The sequence below is a fragment of the Ornithodoros turicata genome, chromosome 5 (genome assembly GCF_037126465.1).
Source record: "Ornithodoros turicata isolate Travis chromosome 5, ASM3712646v1, whole genome shotgun sequence".
Classification (NCBI taxonomy): Eukaryota; Metazoa; Arthropoda; class Arachnida; order Ixodida; family Argasidae; genus Ornithodoros; species Ornithodoros turicata.
In genome coordinates this window covers 49,864,717-49,888,457 of record NC_088205.1, presented here as the reverse complement: position 1 = coordinate 49,888,457, position 23,741 = coordinate 49,864,717, and the positions used below count along the sequence as shown (strand labels likewise).

General features: G+C 46.1%; 3 protein-coding genes across 3 annotated transcripts in view; 1 reads left to right on the top strand and 2 right to left on the bottom strand.

Moving 5' to 3' along the window:
* Positions 1 to 23,741, bottom strand: part of LOC135396016 (semaphorin-2A-like) — a 297,361-nt gene that overhangs the window by 241,579 nt on the left and 32,041 nt on the right. The gene's annotated exons all lie outside the window — the stretch shown is intronic.
* Positions 13,764 to 15,988, top strand: LOC135394455 (uncharacterized). The gene is made up of 5 exons (XM_064625188.1): positions 13,764 to 14,105; positions 14,164 to 14,325; positions 14,408 to 14,609; positions 14,806 to 14,916; positions 14,993 to 15,988. The coding sequence occupies exons 1-5, from the start codon at positions 13,921 to 13,923 to the stop codon at positions 15,899 to 15,901; spliced, it is 1,569 nt and encodes a 522-aa protein (XP_064481258.1). The 5' UTR covers positions 13,764 to 13,920; the 3' UTR covers positions 15,902 to 15,988.
* On the bottom strand, positions 16,786 to 17,864 carry LOC135394456 (uncharacterized). The gene is made up of 4 exons (XM_064625190.1): positions 17,387 to 17,864; positions 17,132 to 17,265; positions 16,972 to 17,036; positions 16,786 to 16,883 (listed from the first exon to the last, which is right to left on the bottom strand). Exons 1-4 carry the CDS (start codon positions 17,737 to 17,739, stop codon positions 16,803 to 16,805), a joined length of 633 nt encoding a protein of 210 aa, XP_064481260.1. The 5' UTR covers positions 17,740 to 17,864; the 3' UTR covers positions 16,786 to 16,802.

Genomic DNA, 23,741 nt, shown 5'->3' with positions numbered 1-23,741 from the left:
ATGTCATCTAAGCAAGGCACATGCCCCTATGTTCAACTCACTTAAATGCGTCGAATGCAACTGGGACCGAGCGCATATAATCGTGTTGTGTCAATGTTTTCTTGACATTGCCAGAAGCGGGCTTTTTGATCCCTCTTTTAAGCAAATGCTCGCAGACATGCATCGTTCCGTGCTGTTGCCTGCTTATTTTAGCGGCATGTTTTGCGCGGGAAATAGTGCATCCTGGGCGATTTTTCCAAACACTCGATGTGACGTTGTACCTCGCCTTCGACAAAGTACTGTCAATAGCCTAAGATAACGTTACCCCAATATTCCCATCACCATGGCGATATCCGGTCATTCTTTTTTTGTGTGTGTGGGTGTGTGTGTGTACACTAGGAGTGCCGAACTCATCCGTGTCTGCGGGCCACATTGAGTCATGGGGGAACCACGCGGGCCGCATACGACTGCGTTGGGGTAGCCTGCTTCTGGTACACAGGGTATCCCAGAAAACGTGTAAAAAGAACTACGCCACCTATAGAATCATGCGGCCAGCGCCTGACATCTCATTTGCGAGATCCCTCACGAGACCTGTGTACAAAAAAAAAATAAAATAAATAAAAACAACGACGCTAACATGAACCTGTGCACCGTACCAAATCAGCGCTGTTTCCAGAAACGCCCCGATCAAACAGCTCGCTTAAGGTGAAGCAATTGCGTGCTTCCAGTGACTTGTGCGCTTTCACAATATCAGCTTTGAAGCCGCACGGCCAAATATTAGATAAACTACAGTGATCGGCGGCATGTTTTGTGGCTCGGCTGTCCAGTTGTGATGTGTAACGCAAAAAGATCGTCACATTGTATACCGTTCATAAACAACTTGGTCTTCAAGCGACACTTGTCTGATTCCTTCATAGCTCTAAATTATACTGGTATTGTGGAAGGAGACAGTCTAGAGTGCTGTAGCAGTGCAACACAACCAATGTCGCACCTGGATGATTTCACGCAAGAATCAGGCAGGGTTGTCCGGTCGACCTCTCCATTTTTTTTCAAACATATATTAAAGCCTTGTCCCTAGGAGTCATATTGGTGCTGAAAGTATTTGAAAATAATTAGTGGTTATTTCTTAATGAATTATCATTCACATGTGGACATTTCGACCATTGCGTTTCCTACGAAGTTTGACGCCACGTATCTTCATAACTATTTGACGTATTCAGCTGAATTTTTGCCCACGTATTGTCTGGGGTGGATATCATTGATTCCTATGTTCTGAAGGTTCTAAAGTTTGCCTTTGAGGAGATAAAAAACCGCAAAGTTGCCTCGTTTGTAAAATATGGTACCTTTTGGGAACCTCACAACTCGTCGCCTAGATGTGATACCCAAAATTGATCTACATCATTGTATTTTTCTTGAATTGCCCTTTCTTCTCATAGCAAATTGTATTCTGAATTAGGGCAACGCCCCCAACAGTCTTTTTCTGACGGGTGTCGGAAAACGGGAAAACGGGGGACGGGAAAAGGCGTAAATTCGACTGGCGCGCATCACATATATTTTCACTCGTGACATCGTTCATTTTGCTCACAAACATCCTTCATGACGACTCAAGAGCACATAAAAAAATACTTCAGAGATGGTAGAAGTTACGTTGCAAACGACGTTGCGTTACGAACATAACTTCGACAAAACTTTTTTGATGTGCTGTTTTGAGTCGTCATGAAGAACGTTGTTTTTAAAATGAACGATATGAGAAGTGGGACTATATGGGATGCACGCTGTCGAATTTAGGCATTTTCCGTAGGCACCCCTCACAAAAAGACTGTTGGGGGCGTTGCCGTAATTCACAATACAATTAGCTATGAGAAGAAAGGGTAATTCGAGACGAACAGAATGATGTAGATTACTAACGGGTATTACAACTGGGGGCGACTTGTGAGGTTCCCATAACGTACCATATTTTACAAAAAGAGGCAACTGTGCGATTTCTTATCTCCTCAAAGGCAAAACTTAGGATCTCCAGAACTTAGGATGCAATCCTGACCACCCCAGGCAATATATGGAAAACAATTCCGCCGAATATGTCAAATAGTTATGAAGATACGTGGCGTCAAACTGCGTAGGGAGCGCAATGGTCGAAATGCCCACATCTGAATGATAATTCATTAAGAAATAACTACCAATTATTTTCGAATACTGACAGCACCAATATGCCTCCGAGGGACAAGGCTTTAATATATGTTTGAAAGAAGAAAAAAATGGAGAGGTCGACCGGACAACCCTGCCTGATTCGGCATGAAATCACCTAGGTGCGACATCGGCTGTGTTGCACTGCTACAGCGCTCTAGACTGCCTCCTTCCACAACACCAGTATAATTTAGAGCTATGAAGGAATCAGACGTGTCGCTTCAAGACCAAGTTGTTTATGAACAGTATACAACGTTATGATGTCTTTGCACTACACATCGACAACTGGACAGCCCAGCCACAAAACGTGCCCCCGATCACTGTAGTTTATCTAATACTATTTTCGCCTAGCGGGTTAATAGCTGATATTGTGAAAGCGTACAAGTCAATGGAAGCACGCAATTACTTCCCCTTAAGCGAGCTGTTTGATCGGGGCGTTTCTGGAAACAGCGCTGATTTGGTACGGTGCACCGGTTTATGTTAGTGTCGTTGCTTCTTCTTCTTCTTCATTTTTTTTTTTTTTTTTTGTACATAGGTATTGTGAGGGTTCTCACGAATGCGATGTCAGGGAATCTTTTCTTTTACGTGATGAAAACGGCTCCAATCAAACGATTTCTTCGTTCTGCGTTGGGCAGAAACTTATGAAATTTATTTCAAGCTCTAGTCATATGATAAAAAGTTGAAGCTTCGGTGTTTCCTGTCTGCCTCAGTGTTGCTTTCGACGTCTTGGCTAATGACTCTCTAAACCTGTCGCAGCGTCAGATTTTTACTCGATTAGTATTACTAGTACACTCCTACCAAACTTCTGAGCAGACCCTGCAAGGCCGATTTGTAATATTAGTACCTTCAAAGCTACTAGACACGGACCGGCAGGCTTGGTGATCTCCCGGGTGAATTCGAGCATCTACAGCGTATCCCAGAAAACGGCAGAATTCGGCACGCTCTTCATGTTGGTGGGGTAAAAAAGTGATCTTTACTTGGCAAATTTCCGAGTTCACTTCGCAAAAAGTTACATAATTAAAATTAGTTTACATAACATGCACATCAGGAGGTGGCAAAAACCAAGTAAGAACAAATGCCGGTGACCCCATGATTCTAGGTGGCGTAGTTTTTTTTTTGTTTTTTTTGCGTAGATTTTTTTTTTTTTAGAATTCAATGACACGTTTTCTGAGACACCCTGCTCACCAGAAGCAGGCTACCCCAAAGCAGTCTTATGCGGCAGAGTGGATCCTCCATGGTCCAATGCGGCCCGCAGATACGGATGAGTTCGGCACCCCTGGTGTACAATAAAAGAGAGAAGAATGAACGGATATCGCCATGGTGATGGGAATATTGGGGTAACGTTATCTTAGGCTATTGGCAGTACTTTGTCGAAGGCGAAGTACAACGTCACCTCGAGTGTTTGCAAAAATCGCCCGGGGTGCACTATCTCCCGCACAAAACATGCCACTAAAATATAAGCAGGCAACTGCACGGAACGATGCATGCCTGCGAGCATTTGCTTAAAAGAAGGATCAAAAAGCCCGCTTCTGGCAGTGTGTTAAGTTTCTGCAGAATTACGGCGCCATGATCGGCTTGAAGTCATGGAAACATTGACACAACACGATTATATGCGCCCTGTCCCAGTTGCATTCGACGCATTTAAGTGAGTTGAACATAGGGACATATGCCTTACTTAAATGACACACACATTTTGTTCGTGAATGACGCTCCCACACAGCGCAGGCGCAACGGCTCGGCCATGCACGGTTTAAGCATGCTGTCGCCGAGACAAGTGTATGCATGAAGAAGATAAAAAGAAAAATTGCCTTGCCTTCGCTTCTCCTAAATATAGATATAACGTCGTTAGACAAAATATACGATTTTACAGCCATTAAGGTACCCATCAAATGTCGTACTGGCGACAACCAAGCTTCCCCGTGGTGCAGCGAGGAAAAATAAAAAAGAGTGTGAAATAAAAGTAAGCATACATTGTATACATACAAAAAACATGACGATCACAGATAAGGTGATGAAAAGGAAATAATCGGCGGGCAGATCACAATGCAATAACAGTACACTACAGCCAGTGGAATTTTTGTACATCTTTTTACAGCCGTAAGTACAATGTCAGAAAGAGTTTAAGAAACTGATACTAAGAAGAAGAGAGCGTTCGATTTCCCAAACGCGAACCTCATGGGAACGCAGTATCTGCAGCCTTGTCTTTTCTGTTGTTAAAGGGACTCTGACCAGAAACTGTGGGAGCTCTTTCGTACTTGCAGTCGATAAAGCAACCAACAAGGACTCTCCATGCGAAAATTCATGCATTAAAACCCCACGGTTTCTCTAAATTCGAATTTTAAACATTCGACTTCATCCGAGTGCAGCACGCCTAGCGTCAAACTGAGAAAACATACGTTTATATAGAATATCCACCCCGGCCCACCGTCAAGATGACGTCAACACGGGGGCCACTCGCAACACCCACAATTGGCTCAAACGCGTCCCGTGGTCACGCAATACCTGTCAATTTCCTTCATGAAATGGCATTTCTATGTTAATATATTTTGTTACAGAGCCTCAAAAAGAATAATATACCCTGCATTTATCACCTGCAACAGTTTCTACGATTTTCTTTTCAATCTGTACACGGCGTTCCATATATGCTTCCGTATCCGGTCAGCTGTAATGGATGCCGTATGCCGAGCTTGCGAACTGCGAACTTGTGTGACTCCCGGTTCATCCTCTTTGTTCGGGTCATTGGGTTGGTGTTGGAGTTGGTCGCCATATTATGAACGTTTCACCTATCGTTGCGGTGTACCGTTCTTGATCTGCTGTGAAGCGACGAACCGCAACGGCACTCACTCGCCTCAGCGAAATTCTGTCTGCTGCATCTCAAAGGAGCATGGGGACCTGATGATACCTTCAACTAAAGAAACCAAGTGTGCTCTCGTGTGGTCCTGACGGAAAAGTAGTTTCAACAAGGTTAGCAGATTTATTTTTCAGTTCCAAGTCTACGTACTGAAAACCGTGCAAGTGCAGTCAATCATTCTCGTAGCTGTTGTGTAACGCGAACCCTCCACTTTTTCAACCAAGTTATCTTTATGAGATTCCTCTGATGGCTTCTTACTAGGCTATGCTGCTCCGAAGCATTGAGATCACGAAGCGTCGTGGTGGCTACACCTCCGCTTTCGAAAGATGAAACAGTCTTTCCACACAGTGCTTACTGGCTTTGTATAGAGTCTGGCAAATCCGACAGACTTGGACTGCCTTTTTCAAGAAAGTTTGAAATGTAAGTATGTGTATATTGGTTTCACATATGCACCACATATTAAGCGTGTGTATGATTGTATTGTAGCACAGAAGTCATTTTTAACACCCAGTTTTCTTCTTATAAAACTGTTAAGTTTGCCAGTAAGATGCACCATACGAAGTAATTTACACCACAGAGTCATAATTATCGCAGAAATTAAATTTAAAATACGCCGCAAAAAGCGACCGTGCGCAACTGTGGTGAAGAGCAGTACCAGCCTGTGATCTGCCTGGAACCTCGCGCTGACGCTATAAGGAGAACGCTCGCTGATTGGCCTAGAGAAATGTCTGCTACTCCGCTGTCGTCTGCTACTCGGCTGTTCGGGGTTCTGATAAAGCTTCGGCCACTCCTTCTATCCCCAATTCTCCGGGAGAACTGGCAAAACAGGTTTACGGCGGCTAAGGGACAATGCGCTGACCCCCACTGACCGGCAAACCAGAACGAGTCTCCTTATGCCGTCATCGGTGACGTGCCATCATACCTCCTCATCCTCCTTATAGCTGGAGTGGCGAGTTAAGGCTGAAGGCCCGGAGCTATGTTTATGTGAGTTTTTTTCTGGGAAACAAATTGCACACATCAAAACCTTTCGCGCTATTCGGTATAATGACACACACGCTTTCATCAGATGTCTTAATCTGAATTTTTTTGGATGGCCCTCTGTACTCCTTTAAGACCGTAGAGAGATGTTCCTTGCTCCCTTTATTCCAAATCGTACTATCAGACGCAAGCCCACTTGCCACCAAGCCAATGAGTTTGTGAGGCAAACACACTGGCTTAGTGGCAAGTGGGCTCACAGTCAGTGTAAGCAAGGGAATCTATCACTGAGGCTCAAAAAAGCTGTTTTCCATCGGAATGTGATCCAGGACTGAGCCGTGAGTAGCCCCATGAAAGCACCAGGGTTTCTTCGAATTTTAGATGTGCCAGCTTTTGTTTTCCTCCCCCTCCTTCTTTTTATGTAGTAGCTGATTACTTTAGCCTTGTACTGAACGTTTATGTATCATTCACACAAAGAGAGGATAGGTGTTACATCTTTTTCTGGTTTTGATATTTATTTATTTATGAATATATCTCAAAGGCCCTCGCGGGCATTACATGAGGGGGGACATCAACATGGGTCACTTAACAAATACGGAAGTTACAAGGAACATACATATTTGGAAGACAGACTCTGTTTTTCTTTCGTTCATCAGTCTTGCTCAAGAAATTGTTCACTGTAGCAATGGTACACAATGTCACGAAAGGAGTGCTCATCTATCGTTCCGCAAGACTCATTAAAAAAGGATTAGTGTTGTGTTTCAACACAAGATATTGAAATTATGAACCATGCATCATCCTGAGAGCTATAAATCATCCTAAATACAGATGCTGAATTATTTTAAGTGCGATAGACGAGCTGTGCGAAGAAGTACCTCCACTTAGGATCTTGGGTACTTGAAGCCTGTGGGATTTTCTGTTGGAAAGGCTTGCCAGACCCTCTTCACTGCACAGGCTGGGAAGGCCATGCTCTTGTTTTTCCCAAGCTTGTGCCATACTCACCTTGCAAACTGGCGATACGCAGTGTATCTGCATCGTCTACACAGATGTACATAAAATATAGTTTAGGCAAATAGGTAACCGGTTACAGTACAGTGTGTGTGCAGTGTCATTTCTACATGTACCTAAGAGCAACTACAGTTTACCTGCCCACACCCTGTACATTACTACACATGCTGTGTTCTTTTAGAAACCAACATTGTTTTACTTTTCACTAAATCGACAATCAAGAACACTCAATATCTTTAAAAACCTACGCTAAAACTATAGGGCAATACACTGTGGGGACCACGGTAGTAGCGTAGCCTACTGATAGATGGCACTGGGGCGCCAACCGGTGTAACGGAAGTCACGTTATGGAAAAGAGGGGCGTATCTGATACAGAAACATAGAAAAGGACGAAAGCTGCGGAAAGTAGGGAGTGTGGCCTTTGGCATGGGCGGGAGCTGTACCTATTGTATTGTAGCGGGAGCGTTGCTGGTGCTAGTTGCGGGAGGTTTGTCAACTAAGCTAGGTAAATAAACTTGTTTCTTGTTTTCACTCATTGTGGTTGCTGTGTCTTCTCAGGGGGAACGGCGGAGGGTTGACGCCCCGTGGTTGTGGAAACACGGGTTTACCACAACTGGCGCCCAACGTTTGGGGGCACAGTTCGTCCGTTCGACAGCGAGGAGGACGCAGCACGCGTTGGTCATTTTTCGTTTGGTACGTTTTTTTTTTTTTTTTTTTTCTTTCATTCAGGACCCGCCGATTTGTTTGTGTTCTTTTTCCGGGGAGTCTTTTCTTTTTCTTTTTCGGGCTATCGTTTTTGTTTCGAGTGTGTTTGAATTGTTTTGAGTGCTTCAGACCTCCCACTCGGTGCCCGAGGCCCGGAGCCGATGCAGTATTCGCCGCCGCGAGGCCGATACGACCTCCGGAACGAATGGAAGGGCACAGTGCAGCAGGAGTCCCGTGCGGAGGAAGGGTTGGCTTCCGGCACCGAGGCGCTTTTGGAGCCGAAAGGACCAGCCGAGGACAGAGAGGCACATGCAGTGCCTCCATCAGGGATCAGGTGCTCGCCGTGATGGCCGTCTACGTCCGTCCCAACGTACGTCAATTACGGTACCTGCAGTGCCGCAGTTGGACTCCGCTATAACGACAGAACTCCTGTCACGCATGACGGAGTTATGTTCGTTGGTGGCACAACGCCTTGATGCCAGGTGGGTTTCGCCGCCGCAGGCGCAAACGCCCCTGCGACTGAATTTACCGGTCCCTACCTTCTCAGGGTATACCGATAAAAAGTCGGTCGCAGACTTCTTGGATGACCTTACAGCCTATCAGACTGGTATGGGAATCTCAGATGAAGTCCTGATAGAACGCATCCTGCAGGTTGCCTTGATCGGAGACGCCGCTCGCTGGCTTCGGCTGCAGTCGAGGTTTACGGCCGTTCAGGACTTTCAGACGCTGTTTAAGAGCGAATTCCTTCCCCGGATTACGAATGTCGTATCCTGGAGGAGCTGCGTAAGCGTACTCAGCATCCAGATGAGACCTTAGCAGAATTCGTTCGGGCCTTACAAGAGCTATATAGCAGAGCTGAACCTACTGCTACAGAGAAGCAGCGTGTGGCACGAGCTATCCGTCAGTGTCATCCTCGCTACCGGCCCAATCTTCGAGCCCATGGCTTTAATAGCCTCGAAGCGCTGGCGCAAGAGGCTCGCACAATTGAAGGCAACCTCTTAGCGGAACTCGAGTATCGGCCCCCGCCGCCGCCTGAATTGGCGTTACAGCCGCGCTGTGCATGGTCAGCGGGAGCAGCCTCGGTTGAGTGCCCACCTGCAGTGGGACTGGATGAGCACAACCGCAATTATTATGCCGAGCCATCATGGCGAGCACTTGATCCCTTCCGTTATGAACAGAGGGGATCCCCGCAGGAACGAGCCTTGGCAGACCCGTCCTGTCCCATAATCATGGTCAACCCGGCTATTTAGCTAGCGAAACCCCAAGGAGGCCGCAGGAGCAGCGGCATGTTCCGCGACAGCAACGCAGAATGCACGCCGGCTGTTGGACGTGCGGCAGCCCGGACCACTTTCGTCTGGACTGTCCGCAGCAAAGACCAAACCCCCGTAATGTACCAACGGGAAACGGTCGCAGCCGACGCGGTAAAAAACCGCTCAACGACGTCGGCAACCTGCCGAAAGGGCGAACGATGGGTTTCAATCCGTGACCCTGACAATTCAGAAGCTGGCTTTTTAAGCAGCAAGAAAAAAGGAGACGCCTTAGCTCCTTTTGATCTTTCCGTCCGGGATAACTTCGAGGACAAAGAACCAAACATCGCTGTTCGAATTTTGGGAAGAGATTACATCGCCCTTATCGACACGGGAGCTACAGTCTCCCTTTCGGCGATTCTGTTTACGAGCACTGCGCATCACGGAATGTGGAATTGCAATCCACAGATGTCACTTTACGTCTTGCTTCCAATGACGTAATTCCAGCACAAACTGCAGTTGTGCTCTGGCTTCGCTTTGATGGGAGACGACGAAATCCGCGCTTCGTCCACCTTCCTGGCCTGGCAGTGCCCGTTATCCTGGGCAGGGACTTCATCATCCGGCAGAAATTGCGGCTGGACCTGCCCAATGGAGGATACCGTTTACCACGAATCGTCAGGATTTTTTCCTTTCGCCGTGCCACAGGACAGCAGTTCAGCTAAGCGAGCTGCAGCGACGTCCGTCGAACCGTCCCCGCTCCCGACTGTCTTGGGGTCATTCCATGGTCCCGAGGAGGAGCGCCGTGAGCTTGAACAAGTACTGCGGAAGTTTGACGGTGTCTTCACGGAGAAATCCGGTAAGTCGTCTGTGTTACAGCATAGCATAGACACGGGTAACGCTAGGCCCTGGCGTTGTAATCCGAGACCATTGAGTGTGCATAAGCGTGCTTTGTTAGACGCTGCTCTTGATGAAATGCTCCAGACCGGTGCAGTTCAAAGGTCCCAGAGCCCTTGGGCATTTCCTATTGTCCTGGCTCCGAAACGTGATGGTACGGCTAGGTTATGCGTCGACTACCGTCGACTTAACGCAGTAACTGTAAGGGACTCTTACCCCTTTCCGTCCATCGAATCTATTATGTATTCCCTGGGCAACGCTACAGTGTTTTCAATGCTTGATTGTAGTAGAGGGTTTCTGCAAATCCAAGTTGCCCCAGAGGATGTCCCGAAAACAGCCTTTACCTGTCATAAGCCCGAATCCCATAACAAGCGACACGCGGCAGATACACGCCAGAAGCGACAAAATCGACGTCACTGCCGCCACACGAGCGTCAAAAAGCTCAGTCGCGGCTGAATATTTCTGCATCTACTCCCAGTAGATATTTGTAGCATGTCGCTGAGTTCGTTGCCTGTTGTTTGACAAAACCAGCTAGATTTGACGGTGTGAAACAAGAACTGAACGCGTGGGCAAGGGAAATGGTGGAGAGGGCAACCAACAAAAGTAGCAGACGAAGAAGTGGGCGGGGCGTTGGGAACTTCAACCGCAGCGCCACTGCGTTACGGCGAATATAACATAGCACCTTCATTACAAGTTCTCCTCGTTTTGACGAATGAAATACTATTTTTGGTATATTTATGGCAATTTACAACATAGCTCGAATAAAATAAGCAATGCTTCTCCAAAAACATCATTTCTCGGCGACGAAATGTCGCTGCTCAAATGGACCAGGAAGTCGCGCCATGACCAGACGCGACAGCGACGAATTCTGCAGCGCGTCGCGTGTCGCTTGTTATGGGGTCCGCGCTATAGGGGTTTGTTTGAGTTTGTACGGATGCCTTTCGGTCTGTCTAACTCTCCCGCCAGTTTCCAACGGCTAATGGATACCGTATTGGGAGATGCGAAGTATAACTTCGCGATGGCGTACATGGATGACGTCGTAGTGTTTTCCAGAAACTTTCAGGAACACTTGGAACACCTGTCAATCGTCCTTGCAAGGATGAAACAGGCGGGGCTAACCATCAACCCCCGCAAGGTGCAGCTGGCATCGCCTAGGATCAGCCTTCTCGGCTTCATGGTAGACGGAGGAACCATCAGTCCTAGCAATGACAAGCTAAAGGCGATCATGGAGTTCCCGGTAACGTAAAAGCCTTGCAGCGTTACTTGGGTATGGTTGGTTTCTACATACAATTCATTCCTAATTGCGCTGAGTTAGCGCAGCCGCTTAACCGGTTGTTGCGCAACGAAACACCCTGTCAGTGGGGAGAAGAGCAGGAATAATCCTTTCGAGCTCTTTCTCACGCAATCGCTAATACGGCCAGGCTATATTTGGCTGACCTGAACAAACCGTTTGTAGTGCAAACAGATGCTAGCGATTATGGTGTTGGCGCAGTTCTCTTGCAGGAGCATGACGCTATTCTCTGTCCAGTGGCCTTTGCAAGTCGCACGCTGAATCCGACAGAACAGAATTACTGCGTCACGGAAAATGCTTTGCGATCATCTTCGCTCTCAGGAAGTTTGATCTCTACCTGGACGGGACGTGCGGCGCACGTAGCCTATCTGGCAGTATCTGCGTAGCCTACGTAGCAGTATCTGCGTGTCTACAATATAGCGCTCGCAATTTAGTGTGGTACTTATTCGTGTGATTCTCGTTTCCACGGTCTCCCACGATAGTTTTGTGAAAGGCCTTTCAGGCTGTCATGGATAGGAGTTCCCTCCTGACCCTTTTTCCCTTTTCACCTTTTTTTAGAAATGTAACAAAGGCCGAAAACGTCACGGGTTGGAGCGACCTTTCGTCCCAAGCCGCCAGCAACGTCATCAGAAGTGGGTCCGGACCGGAACAGAGGTCGCCTTTCCGTAGCAACCTGGACAGTGGTCTCTGAGGGCAGACCAGTCTCATGGGCGTCCCGATCCAAGTCGACTTCGCAGCCAAGGCCTCTACGTGGAGCAAACCCAGAGCAGGTGCCGCCGCCCTTTCGCGGACTGACCTTGGAGTCTCGACAGTCAGCCGATCCTCCGTTGCCTCTTTCCGAGGAAGAGAAGAGACTGTTGTGCCCGACTTGCTTGGTCCCCGAAGTTAAGAGGGCATACCAGCTCTCCGTCCCAATGTATTTCCTATGGAACAGTTTTTATGCTTTCTCTCGGTAACGGCCGCGCAGATTTTGACGCGGGTGCTTTCATCATAAAGAGTAAGACGAGATGAAACTATTTACGCTACAGGATTTCTCATATATGTCGTATGAATTTTACGGCGACGTCACGAATGCGAAAAAAATACACAATTTTTCTCCTCCCTCTTTGAACAGGTTTTATTAAACTTCTATAGCCATTTCTAAGAAAAACTTTACATTTACTTTATCTGGAATTATTTCAAGAATCGATAGACATCAAATTTATATGTCTACCACTTTCCGTTTTTATACAAAAGCATGAAAAGTGAGTACGGATAAATACCGTCCCAAAGCCCCGTAAACGGCGTCATTCTGTGTCGCCCTCAAGCCGTAGCACAGGAAAAACCGCGCGGAACATTTTGACCGTATCCATCCGCCGACCATGCGGCGCGCAAGCGCACTGTAGTGCTCCCTCTCTCCTTTTTACTTTCATGGACAGCGGACTTAGAGCATGGCCTTGGAGACCAGAACAAAAGCTTACTTAGCTGCTCGTAAAGGGATTATCGTCAGCCAGCATTGTCGGGAAGGGGGGGAACGTTGGGTAGACGAGCCAGCGTTGTCGCGGCCTGTGTAAGAGACCACCGAGACCAATAAACCTCTTCTTTTTTCGGTGCGCTTATAGAGAGGTAAGATGAGTTTGTCAGCTTGACATGAAACGTCAATTTGCTCGATTTTGCCGTTTCGGGTTTGTGCTTACTCAGTCAACTGTCTCATAAGGCTAACGAGAATCTCTCGTATTTACAGTTAGTGGAAGGCCGACTTCACAAACATTCCAGTAACGTTCAACAGAACTGCCCTGTAATGTTCGTAATGTTGAAACAGCCAGCAAGCGGATTACACACAGATAAATGTTTCTTAGGATAACGGTACTTAGAACTGCAGCTTTATTTGTTTTTCTCTTTCTTTCTTTTATTGATCAATATATTTTTATTTCTATCTTTATTATTTTCTTTTTCTCTTTTTTTTTTTCATGAACGCTCCACGTGAACCAATAAGAAAAATCGATCAAGCGGCCGCTGCACAATTATTTCCGCCACGCAATGAGCAACAGTCTTTTCCGGAACCCAAATTCACGTTCGCGTAGCAAGGAAAACCAACGACAACCAACGACAGCGACGGGGGAGGGGGGATATATTTATTAGACGAAAAGAAAAAAACGGGCTAAAGGTCAGCCAAACGGGACGTCGGCTTGCTATTCCAAAAACGTATAAATAAATAAACAAAATTAAGAAATAGGAGATAAATGAAACGGACGCGACGGAACAGCACGTTAGTTAGTTGATTATTAGGTTAGTAAAAGTTCGGTGTTTGCATTTTCATGTTCAGGTTAGTCTAAGTGGGCTTTGGCAGTTTCCGCGCAGAAACAGCCAGATAACATTTATTTACAGTAGTTTATTTTGCAACGGGGACTTCGATCACGTTATTTTGAGATACGGCCAATTTTTCGAGACCGGTTCCCTGGATTTTCGATCTTTCGACAATCCTTGCTAGTTGCACGTTGGATGACCCAAAACCTGTACCCGTCTGTCTTTGCACAGCGCACAAAGGGAGGCCTTCTGAGGAAGATAAGGAAAAGCTCCGGGTCACTGGGGATTCTCCGCTGAACTAGTGTCTACGCTGAACGAAAGGTCTGGTGTAAATGTAATAGGCCTGTTCGGCTGGAGTTTCGGGGGGCGACGGCAGCGCTGCTTTTCTCCCCTGGTGGGCCAGTCTTGCAACTCTGCTAAGTACACTCGCATTCGCTTCGGCTACAGTCGCACGTGTTGTTCGCTTAATCACTACCGTTCGTGCCACAAGCGTTCGTAGGATGAGCGAAAACGTTCCTCCGAGGAAAAGGAAGACAACGCCAGTTTACTGTTGCGTTGTAAGCTGTACGAACAGTACACTCAACACAGTCGGCGCGTCACCCCCCGTCGTTTTCCACCGATTCCCGGGAAGGTGGTACGAGAAGAAACGGCGGGAAGCATGGGCAGCTGCTGTCCGCCGTGCAAAGTAAGTAGTTGGATACATGATTGCATATCGCTTTAGTGTAATTATTGTGACTGCTCAGTCCAGATGGAACTCCGTGGCAGCCACAACCATGGTCGATGATTTGCAGCCAGCACTTCGTCGACAATACCGTCAGCAATGTCGAGAGTGGTATATCGTACGTTCCGACGATCTTCCCATCAGTTTACAGGAGGAAGAACGTTGATGGCCAACGTCACAAGAGGTGTGGTAATTTTCAGGAATGTGTTCAGCTTTATGGCAATTTGATAAGCAGCGTAAATTTTTCATAATTTTTAATAACACAGGTGGAAAAACCGTGCAGAACACCAAGCCTGCACGACACTTGCACCAGCGGAAGAACCCCCTGACCATGTGGAATTCCATGTCGAGGAGGAGGAGCAAGATCTGACAAGTGAATTTGACCTGTCATCTGCAAATGAGGGCGGCTTGGAACTTCTTGCTGATGTCGCATCAGAGGCGACAACCCTGGCATCGTATGCAAACATGGTAACCAAGATATTTTGTGCTTCAACTGTAGCACCACTTACGTACTGTTAAAGCAGCAGCCGGCAACAAAAAGTGCACAGAGATACTGCTGATGATGTTCAAGGCACATGAAACTTATTTGTGAAATATTCGTCAGACACGCGGTATACGTATAGTTATACTGTACGTCATTTAAGTTCCCTTTCATGCACGGCAGGATACTCAGACAGATGACCAAATGGACACTGGTGACCTGCAGCTGTTTGTGTCTGTCACTGCTGGATCTCATGCTTCTTGTCAGGTTAGCCATGCCGAGAAGCCCCGTAAGGTATGCACTCTTTTGTTACCACAATATTTTTAGTGTATACGTGTAACATACATCCACATGTCACCATTATGCTTAGGAGTGTGACCAGAATGTGACCTGGAGAAGGGAATGTGGTTTTCGCGGCTTTGCCACGCTTCAAACTTCTGAGCAGGCACCTCATGACCTCTGCGGGGTCACCATGTCAGTGTTCACTCTGCTGCTCTACCTGCTTCCAAGCCAACGACAACGGTCCTCAGATGTGACTCGAGAGGACAGGCTTGTCCTCTTCCTCATGAAGTTAAAACTTGGAGTAAGCCTGACAGCACTTGGGGCACTTTTTGGTGTTACAAAATCTACAGCTTCACGAGTGTTTCGTCTCACGCTGGACCTTCTCAGTACGAAGCTTGAAAAGTGGATTTTTGTGCCCCCTAGGACGACCATCAAAGAGACAATGCCGGCATGTTTTGCTGCTAATTACCCAAACTGTACATTTATAATTGACTGTACCGAAGTTAGGACCGAGACTCCGTCAGACCCTGAGCAGCAACATTACCTTTATTCCCACTATAAGGGGGGATACACTCTTAAGTGGCTTGTGGGTATCATTCCCAATGGCATGATTGCGTTTGTTTCTGAGCCCTATGGGGGACGGCACTCAGATTCCCTCATAACAAGGCAGTCTGGTTTTCTCACACATGTTCTGCCTGGAGACTTGGTAATGAGCGACAAGGGTTTCCCAGCGATAAAAACTACAATGGAGAAACAAGGAGCTGTTCTCCTGATGCCACCATTCAACACTGGGGGACGTCAACTTTCTGTAGAGGACATGAACTCCACATTTGTCATAGCACAAGTAAGAATCCATGTAGAGCGTGTGATTCAGAGGTTGAAACTGTATAATGTCTTGAACAACCGCGTACCGCTTACCTTAATTCCCCACATGGGTAAAGTAATGAGAGTGTGTGGGGCCCTTGTCAACCTCCAGGCACCGATCATAAAATCATAGCTACTGCCTTGCAAATGTTACCAAGGCCTGCTAAACTTCCATGGAAGTGGGGTGCTGAGAGAGACGTGAAATAAAACATTGAGAACATCTTGGTGGACCCTGTATTTTAATCTTCAAGTGATGCATGCAATTTATATACAAGTAGCTCTACTGGATACAACTAGCGTGTCCTACTGTGCTGAGCAAGCTCATGCAGAAGGAATGTAAAATAAAAATATTCTAGCTTCGGTACAACCTCTACCAGGAAGCGCTCGTCTTTAGTGACCTCTATGGTCACAGTTTGCCTCGGAGAAAATACAAAAAAAAATCCCTTGCTGACATTAAGGATGTACAGCTGGAGCTGCAACTGTGTGAAGTAGCAGTGGCTGCTGTGAAGAACTAGCCGGTTGCCGACGAACTTCAAGTAGTTGACATTCGACGCTTTTGTTTCATAGTCCACAATCGTGGTGTCTCTGCAGCTGAAGGGGCACTTGATTTCTACCACAGCAATGGTATCGCCAAGCTTCACGACGCCGTCGGGGCTACAACATAGCCATGGCTGTTTGCCTGCGACAACCAGACCAGTCTGTAAAGGCAAATGACTTTTAAAAAACGTCCCGAAATTTTCCGCTGTGTCCCAAAATTTGTCCTGATTTTTCCAGTCATGTTAAAATTCCCCGACAATTCCCTGTTTTCCAGGTTGGTAGGCACCCTGAATAGTCTGTCAATCACTGCAGTTGCCACTAGCATAGATCCCTCCCAAAATATTTTTCTCTCTATGCCAGTGGCAGTTGAGCATGTTCTTTGCTCCACCCTTTCACTAGCCACTTCCTCTTTCCATTTCGCTGCTGGACTTCACCTCATGCAGCATACTTTGTCGACACAGGTGTAGAAAAAGGCTTACGTGTGGTGGTGTTATTACTCACACAACCAATCGTAATGACGACATTGTTTCAAGAGACGAGAAGCAATAGAGGATGTACAGCAATGACACCCCAAGGTCCTAGGGACAAAGAAAGCATGCAAATAATCACTACAGTGTTATAACATGCACCACATCTCTTAATGTCATGAACAACTCCGCAACTCACCTGTGTAATTGGTACACCTAGCTGAATCTGGAGTACGTCACGTGCACGGCTTTCATTTGCAGTTCCTGCAGAAAAAGCAATAACGCTCCCTTATTATCCAGCATTCACTAGATTCAAGGGCATGTGCACGCTACAAGCACACCCGTCCTGCATCACATACCATATTGAGTTGCAGCATTTGAAAATGCTTGACGTGTTGCCATGCTCACAGCCAGTTCCTTCAACTTTGTCCGTCTCGTTTTGATTTGGTGCGCTGTAGAGCTTGTGATCCTGCATCTACGCTCCTGGAACCACCTGCAGATAACGATACCTCATGTATCTCTCAGCATGTTTCCTGTGTAGCGGGAACAGGATCATTTTGTTCGGCCTATAACATGTTTCTAGTGTCCTGCACGAATTAAAGATGACCACATACTGCCTGTTCTGGGATTGACCAAGTGTGCTCGCTGCGATATGTAAGACGTCAGATTTCAAGAGGACATGATCACGGTAAAACTGTGTGGATTCTGTGTCCAGCAAGGCCAGGAAATCCTTTGGTGCGAGGATGAGCCGCCGATTTTCGCTGGCTTTCCATTCCATGAAATGCCACGCTGTCGTACGCTGTCCCATGGCTGAAAGGTATGGTGCGAGGCTCTCTTTCACTACATCCAGGGACACCCGGGACGCCAATTCCCTGATTATGGCTTCACACTCCCTCTCTTCTTCAGACTTCTTCATGGAGTCCAACACTTGCAAAAGTGAGCACTCTATCGAGGGAAAGTGCTCCATAACAGTTGCTGGGCACTCTGCCGTCTCTGCGCCACATTTCAAGGGTCCAGCTGATGATGAAGTATAGGTGTTATTGCATGAGACAGCAAAGGGGAAAACAGAACGTGTATATGAATGTAGGAGTGAAAGGATATACAGCGTAGAGAGAGAGTATGGCAACACTTGTGCAGATGGGAGAAACAGAAGACAAGTTATGTAGTTATGTATTGGTAACTAGCACACAAGTACATCACATTCGGGGGAACTGCGTGGACTAAAAAAATGTATGTACATGTATATATATATATAGCATCTTTTTAAATTAAATTCTGATCTCTTCACAAAGAAGACAGTATGTACCAGGTGTTCCAGCTAAGTACAGACAAGGTATCTTACAGAAAGCTCTCCCATGACGTTTGTGTGAGAAACAGGCTCCTCTTACAGTGGAGCAGACGTTTGCAGCACAAGTCTCGCCTGTTGGGCTACTTCCATCTGAGGTACTGTTCGCACTTGGCTGGGACACACTGTAGATATATGTACCATTCTCTGTTTCCGCTTAATACATTTGCGGTTGTAGATATAATTGTCAATTGTGCGGTGAAGACGGTCGTCTTAATTGTTACCTGGAAACAGGGTCGGAATCATCTTGTTTGGATCCCGGCGCGGCTTCGCGCTTGGTTTGCCCCACGCCTGAGGCCTACTGGTTCGGGATTCGACCTCTGCACTGTTGACGTAAACACACAAAGCGGCTGCATGCTTGCACTTCCCTTGTATTCCAGCTTTACAGGTGCACCGTCCTTCCGACAATGTACGCGATACATTGTCCAGCTGAAATACGACGTAAGGCATTGTTGACGGACTGTCATTCACCAACGGCAGCGTACAAATGCAACGTGTGACAAATAAAACATGCTCACCTTTAGAACAATGTCGTAAACAACGCTGTCTTTCACCTGAGACACGCACTTTCCGTGGAGGGTGACATCATCACCTGAAATCCTTTCTTCTGTTGCAAAAACATGCTTGACGAGTAGCGTCCCTTTCTTGACATTTGCAGGAGAGAAAAAAACGTCAATCCCGCGCACTTCAGAAAACGAGCAAAAGAGCCGAAGCATATCCCAGCCGTACGAAATACTGTACGGCTATGCCAAACAGCACAGCTTATACTTAGCAGAGTTGCACAAAACCGCCACAGGCGTCTCTGAATGCAATGCGCAGTCGCGCCCTCTGGCCAGCCGTACAGGCCTATGTGAAGTACCCTGTGAAAACCAAACAGTGTCTAAAAATATAGTACTGAAGTTTCCGTGTAATAATCAGCGCAATTATGAGACGGAAATCGTGCTCCGAGACCTCGTCGCGCGTCAAGTTCCTTTGATTTTATCTTGTTCATTTATACATAAAGATGGAGTCCAATGGGTTTTAGGAGCTTCCTCCTTCTCCTTTTTTTTCATTTTTTTGAATAGGTGTTGCTAAATGCAATGCATTTATTTAGGCTGATTGAGCCTATCAAAAGGCCGAAAATCATGACGCCGAACTATCAGAAGGCCGACAGCCAAAAGACCAAAAAATCATAACGCCGAACTGTCAGAAGGCTGAAAATGGAAAGGCCAAAGATACACCGGGTGAGCACTCCAGTCAATGACCACTGAATGGGATGGTGTAGATTATGAAAAAGTTCTGTGGCTATTGTATTAGAAATCAAATAACTGGAATGCATAGCATTTGGTGCTCGCAAATAGACTAGCCAGCGAATATGAAAAATACAACATGTTTACTACGAAAAGAAAGTGTGTGGTGGGGAAAGTGAGGATAATTGTGCATTAAAGGCCCCTGGAATATAGATGCAAGTAAGAACTGAAATCTAGACAGCCGGTGAAATACATCACAGCCGACCGAATGTTGTCGTTCGCTTTGCGGATTTGTTGAAATTGGGAGACATAGGGTGCTTTTTTTTCTTTTTTTATGTGTTAATAATGAATAGTTCCATTCCAATCCACATTCCATTCAATAAGCAACATAAAATGGATATACATAGTTTGCTGCATTAGTTCGCTAGCGATATCGTTCGCTGGATTCTATAGTATTTCTCTACTGTCAGTCAGACACAGGTGTTACAGTTGTCCTTACATCTTTTTCTGGGCCGATGTTTATGGGTTATAAAAGCTCTACACCCACTTATTCAGGTGTTTCATTGCGGTTTGATTGCATTGAATATACGGTTAATCAACATAGAAAGTATGAGACAACAACTACAACATCATTGTCTGACCGCCACCAACAACAAAACAGAACTATATATGAAAATACCAGTATTCCAGTTGAGTTGGGAACTACGTCCGACGATATCCACGTTCAACAAGCGTAAAGTCAGAGCCTCAGGATTGTGGGCATTTGCTTTTATTTCATTGATACGAATACAGAAGGATGTGTCATTGCGCTCAGTATTCTGTAGTACTCCCCTTTATAAAAGAACGCGGCTTACAGATCTGCCAGAAATAAGTAGAAGGTAGCTGGACATTGGAAAATCACCATTGATGAATCACCTCATAGTCATAGTCAATATTTATTTGTTGTTGGAGAATCCCTTCCTAATCTTACCGCATTGTCTGCACTCAGCAAACTTTGAGAGAGAGGAACAGAAAGAACAGATGTAATCATCGCAACGCAAGCGGCGCAGTGGGTGTAACCGCATTTATGTTCCTTGTTCAGTGGTTTTACTGTGCATTAGCATGCATGTTAATTTAAAAAATCCCGTCTCCCAATTTAAGCAAATAATGTGATAGCACTTGATCGGCTATGATCCGTTTCCTCAGCTGTTCACAACGGTGCTCCTGTAATTTCCGGGATACGGAAAAATCGTCCCCGGTGGGAACCTAGGTTAAAGCGATTCCGTGCCACTACATCCAACGCGCCGTTACGTCCATCATGCTCTTACATCCGAAAACGAGTCGTTACATCCACCCTGCTCTTACACACAAGCGACCGTTACATCCAACGAGACTTTACTTCCATTTCTGGCCGATACATCCATAAGTCAGTACACACAACGAGCCGTTACATCCAACAGAAAACCATACACAACGAGCTGTTACGATGCTAACGCGGTACCTCACGGGTACTTCTTTGAATAGGAAAAAAATAACTCAATAAAAAGAAGTGACCTGTAATACGGATTGACATTGATTGGTTCATAGACAGCTGCTATATTCGTACAACCACAAAACGAGGGTCGTTAGGGTATGAGGCATGTTACTGAGTTTCCTATTTCTCCCTATTATTTTTTTCGTCAACATCAACATCAACTGAGTCCTAAGCAATGCGCATGTGTGGAGCAACGCGCATATTAATAAAATGTTAGGTGTACAGCAGATGGTTTTTTGTATTGTCAACGGACAGCACTTTGGAAATAGAAAATTTCCCTTTCCTAAAATACGCATAAATTTGGCTCTCATGGTGTCCCGTTCTTCAGCTTTTCCACGAACGAATTTCACGTTTTCAAGAGACCTCAGCATCCAACACAACGAAATCTGGAGTAAAAATTTACGCTTCAGAAATTATTCGTAAAAAAGAAAAGAAGGCATATATTATTCTGTCCCACATAATAAGGAGGCCGAACTGTACTTTTTTGCCACACTCAAACAAGAACCTGTTATGTTGTCAGGTGACCATAGTTATTTTTCTACAATGTGTCCTTTTATTTTTTGTGGAATCGTTCCTCTTGGCGTTCAGGAAAAAAAGAAAAAGAAAAAAAGACTGTGTTGGGAGTATCGCGACTCCCGCTGCAAGGCCCTGCCGCTCGACCTTCCCATATCTTTTTTGGTTGGTTTCAGTGTGTCGACCCCAAGCCTTTATCGCCCTTCACCCCCTTTGTACGGTTTTGCAAACTCGGACACCAGAAGAAAGGGAGTCCCCTGTCACTGGGGTTGTCGACTGACATCATTTTTCTGAGCGGGTATAAAGTGAAAGAAAAAGAAAGGAGAACATGGAGGAAAGGAGCCTTTCAAATATGTTACTGAAGTTTTCGGGTAATAGTAAGAAGTCTGTTCTACGACGGAAATTTTGAAAAGTCTTTTGCACAAACGCCTTGTAAATGAATTCAGATATTTGATAATGCTTACTTACCAGAAATATACATATCAAAATGTCAGTTTTGCATGAATAATAGAGTTATTATCAAGGTAAATTGCATGTTGTAAAAGCATTTTTGGGACCCCTCATATAGGACCCCGGTTAGCGAATGCTGCCCTGTTGTGCATTTCTCACACACAAAATATGGACTTTGTCGCAGGCAATGCTATTTACCTCGTGTCTTTAATGAGCTCCCCTTCGACAGTTTTTCTTTGGAATCGAAGTATAAACTAAAAAAACTAACTACGGCAACTTTATCATGGGATGTAGTACCTTTATATGTTCATGTACTGTCAAACTGTATGCCGCTGACTGCTTCAGGCCCAGTGCCACAAGCTTTTCCGCTTAGACGGGCCTGTTTTATTATATTTGTAGTTTGCTTTCTTGAGTAAAATTATTATGATTATTACTTATTATTATTCTTATTATTATGTAAGCGAGTGCAGAAAAAAAAAGGAATACCGTTTCGAGCAGATTTTCCAGACTGGCATTGTAAGCGCTGTGTGTAGGCAATGTTTATAGCCTAATTTACAGCCGCTGGTAGATCCAATTGAGAGCCCCCGAGATACCGGCATCCGTACTATCAGATCACACTTGTACGTCGGCATACAGTAAGTATGCACTAGTAAAACAATACGAAGAGCAACTAAAAATTCCATAATCAGTCAGTACAGGCGGTAGTGACTTGTGAAAACAATAATTGTAGCATGAATATATAAGAAAAAAAAAGTACTTATGTAGCAATAGGAGACAAGCAAAAAGACATGAATGTCTAGAATCGAACTACGGACCTTTCGTGGCAAAGTCCGACACTTTACCACTCGACAAACAGCGCAGAGGGCGCGGGCCGCCTTAAACTCGCGAGGTCAACCATGCACAATGGGGATTGTTTCGTGAGTCGGTGGCGAACGGCGTGATAAGGACGAGCGTGGCGCCATCTAGAATCAGGAAAATCGTGAATCGGAGTTGCTCCCCGACTGGTATGGCCTCTTAACCGCAGCGCCCACCGACGCGGACTTCTCCATCGGGAGAAAACTGAAGCTGCACGGGCTTCGAGAGCAGCGAACTCTGACGTCGACGAAGCTCTCTCAGTCTTACGACGCCACCGACCAGAACTTTTGCGCGAACAGAGACAAGCTGACGGACCCGCTGTGCCGGCAGACGACGTAGTAATCGACATGCTGGACCTTCTGGAAACGGACCTCCAGTGAACTGTTTCATTTGTGGGGGGGGGGACCACGGTAGTAGCGTAGCCTACTGATAGATGGCGTTGGGGCGCCAACCGGTGTAACGGAAGTCACGTTATGGAAAAGAAGGGCGTATCTGATACAGAAACATAGAAAAGGACGAAAGCTGCGGAAAGTAGGGAGTGTGGCCTTGGTCATGGGCGGGAGCTGTACCTATTGTATTGTAGCGGGAGCGTTGCTGGTGGTAGTTGCGGGAGGTTTGTCAACTGCGCTAGGTAAATAAACTTGTTTCTTGTTTTCACTCATTGTGGTTGCTGTGTCTTCCCAGCGGGAACGGCGGACGGGTTGACGCCCCGAGGTTGTGGAAACACGGGTTTTCCACAACACAAAAACGTGACTCAGGACACAGCACACTGACAATTACAAAATTGCCTATATTGGTTTTCTCCAGTTCAGAGTTGTGTACTGTATAGTCTTTTTATGTGCTGCGCCCTGTACTAGAGTTTTTAATGACTTTAATGCAAGCCTAAACCAGTTTTGAGCGCCCAGATTTTAACACGGTTCGACAAGGACACATGTGACTTACATGTGAATATTGCTCATAGGCAAGAAGTAGGCTCAGGCATAGAAGTTGGAAAATCCTCGTGGGTTGTAATGCACTCATACTGCAGTCATTCGGCAGTGTTTTCGAGTTCCTTGCAGCACAAG

What these genes read in the sequence shown, in the direction of transcription:
- LOC135394456 (XM_064625190.1), bottom strand. Translation starts at nt 17,739, where the DNA reads ATGGAGCACTTTCCCTCGATAGAGTGCTCACTTTTGCAAGTGTTGGAC. An exon ending in AAATGCTGCAACTCAATATG is followed by an intron (nt 17,037 to 17,131) that starts GTATGTGATGCA and finishes CTTTTTCTGCAG; the next exon opens with GAACTGCAAATGAAAGCCGT. An exon ending in TAGGTGTACCAATTACACAG is followed by an intron (nt 16,884 to 16,971) that starts GTGAGTTGCGGA and finishes CTTTGTCCCTAG; the next exon opens with GACCTTGGGGTGTCATTGCT.
- LOC135394455 (XM_064625188.1), top strand. Translation starts at nt 13,921, where the DNA reads ATGAGCGAAAACGTTCCTCCGAGGAAAAGGAAGACAACGCCAGTTTAC. An exon ending in GCTGCTGTCCGCCGTGCAAA is followed by an intron (nt 14,106 to 14,163) that starts GTAAGTAGTTGG and finishes GTGACTGCTCAG; the next exon opens with TCCAGATGGAACTCCGTGGC. An exon ending in ATGCCGAGAAGCCCCGTAAG is followed by an intron (nt 14,917 to 14,992) that starts GTATGCACTCTT and finishes CATTATGCTTAG; the next exon opens with GAGTGTGACCAGAATGTGAC.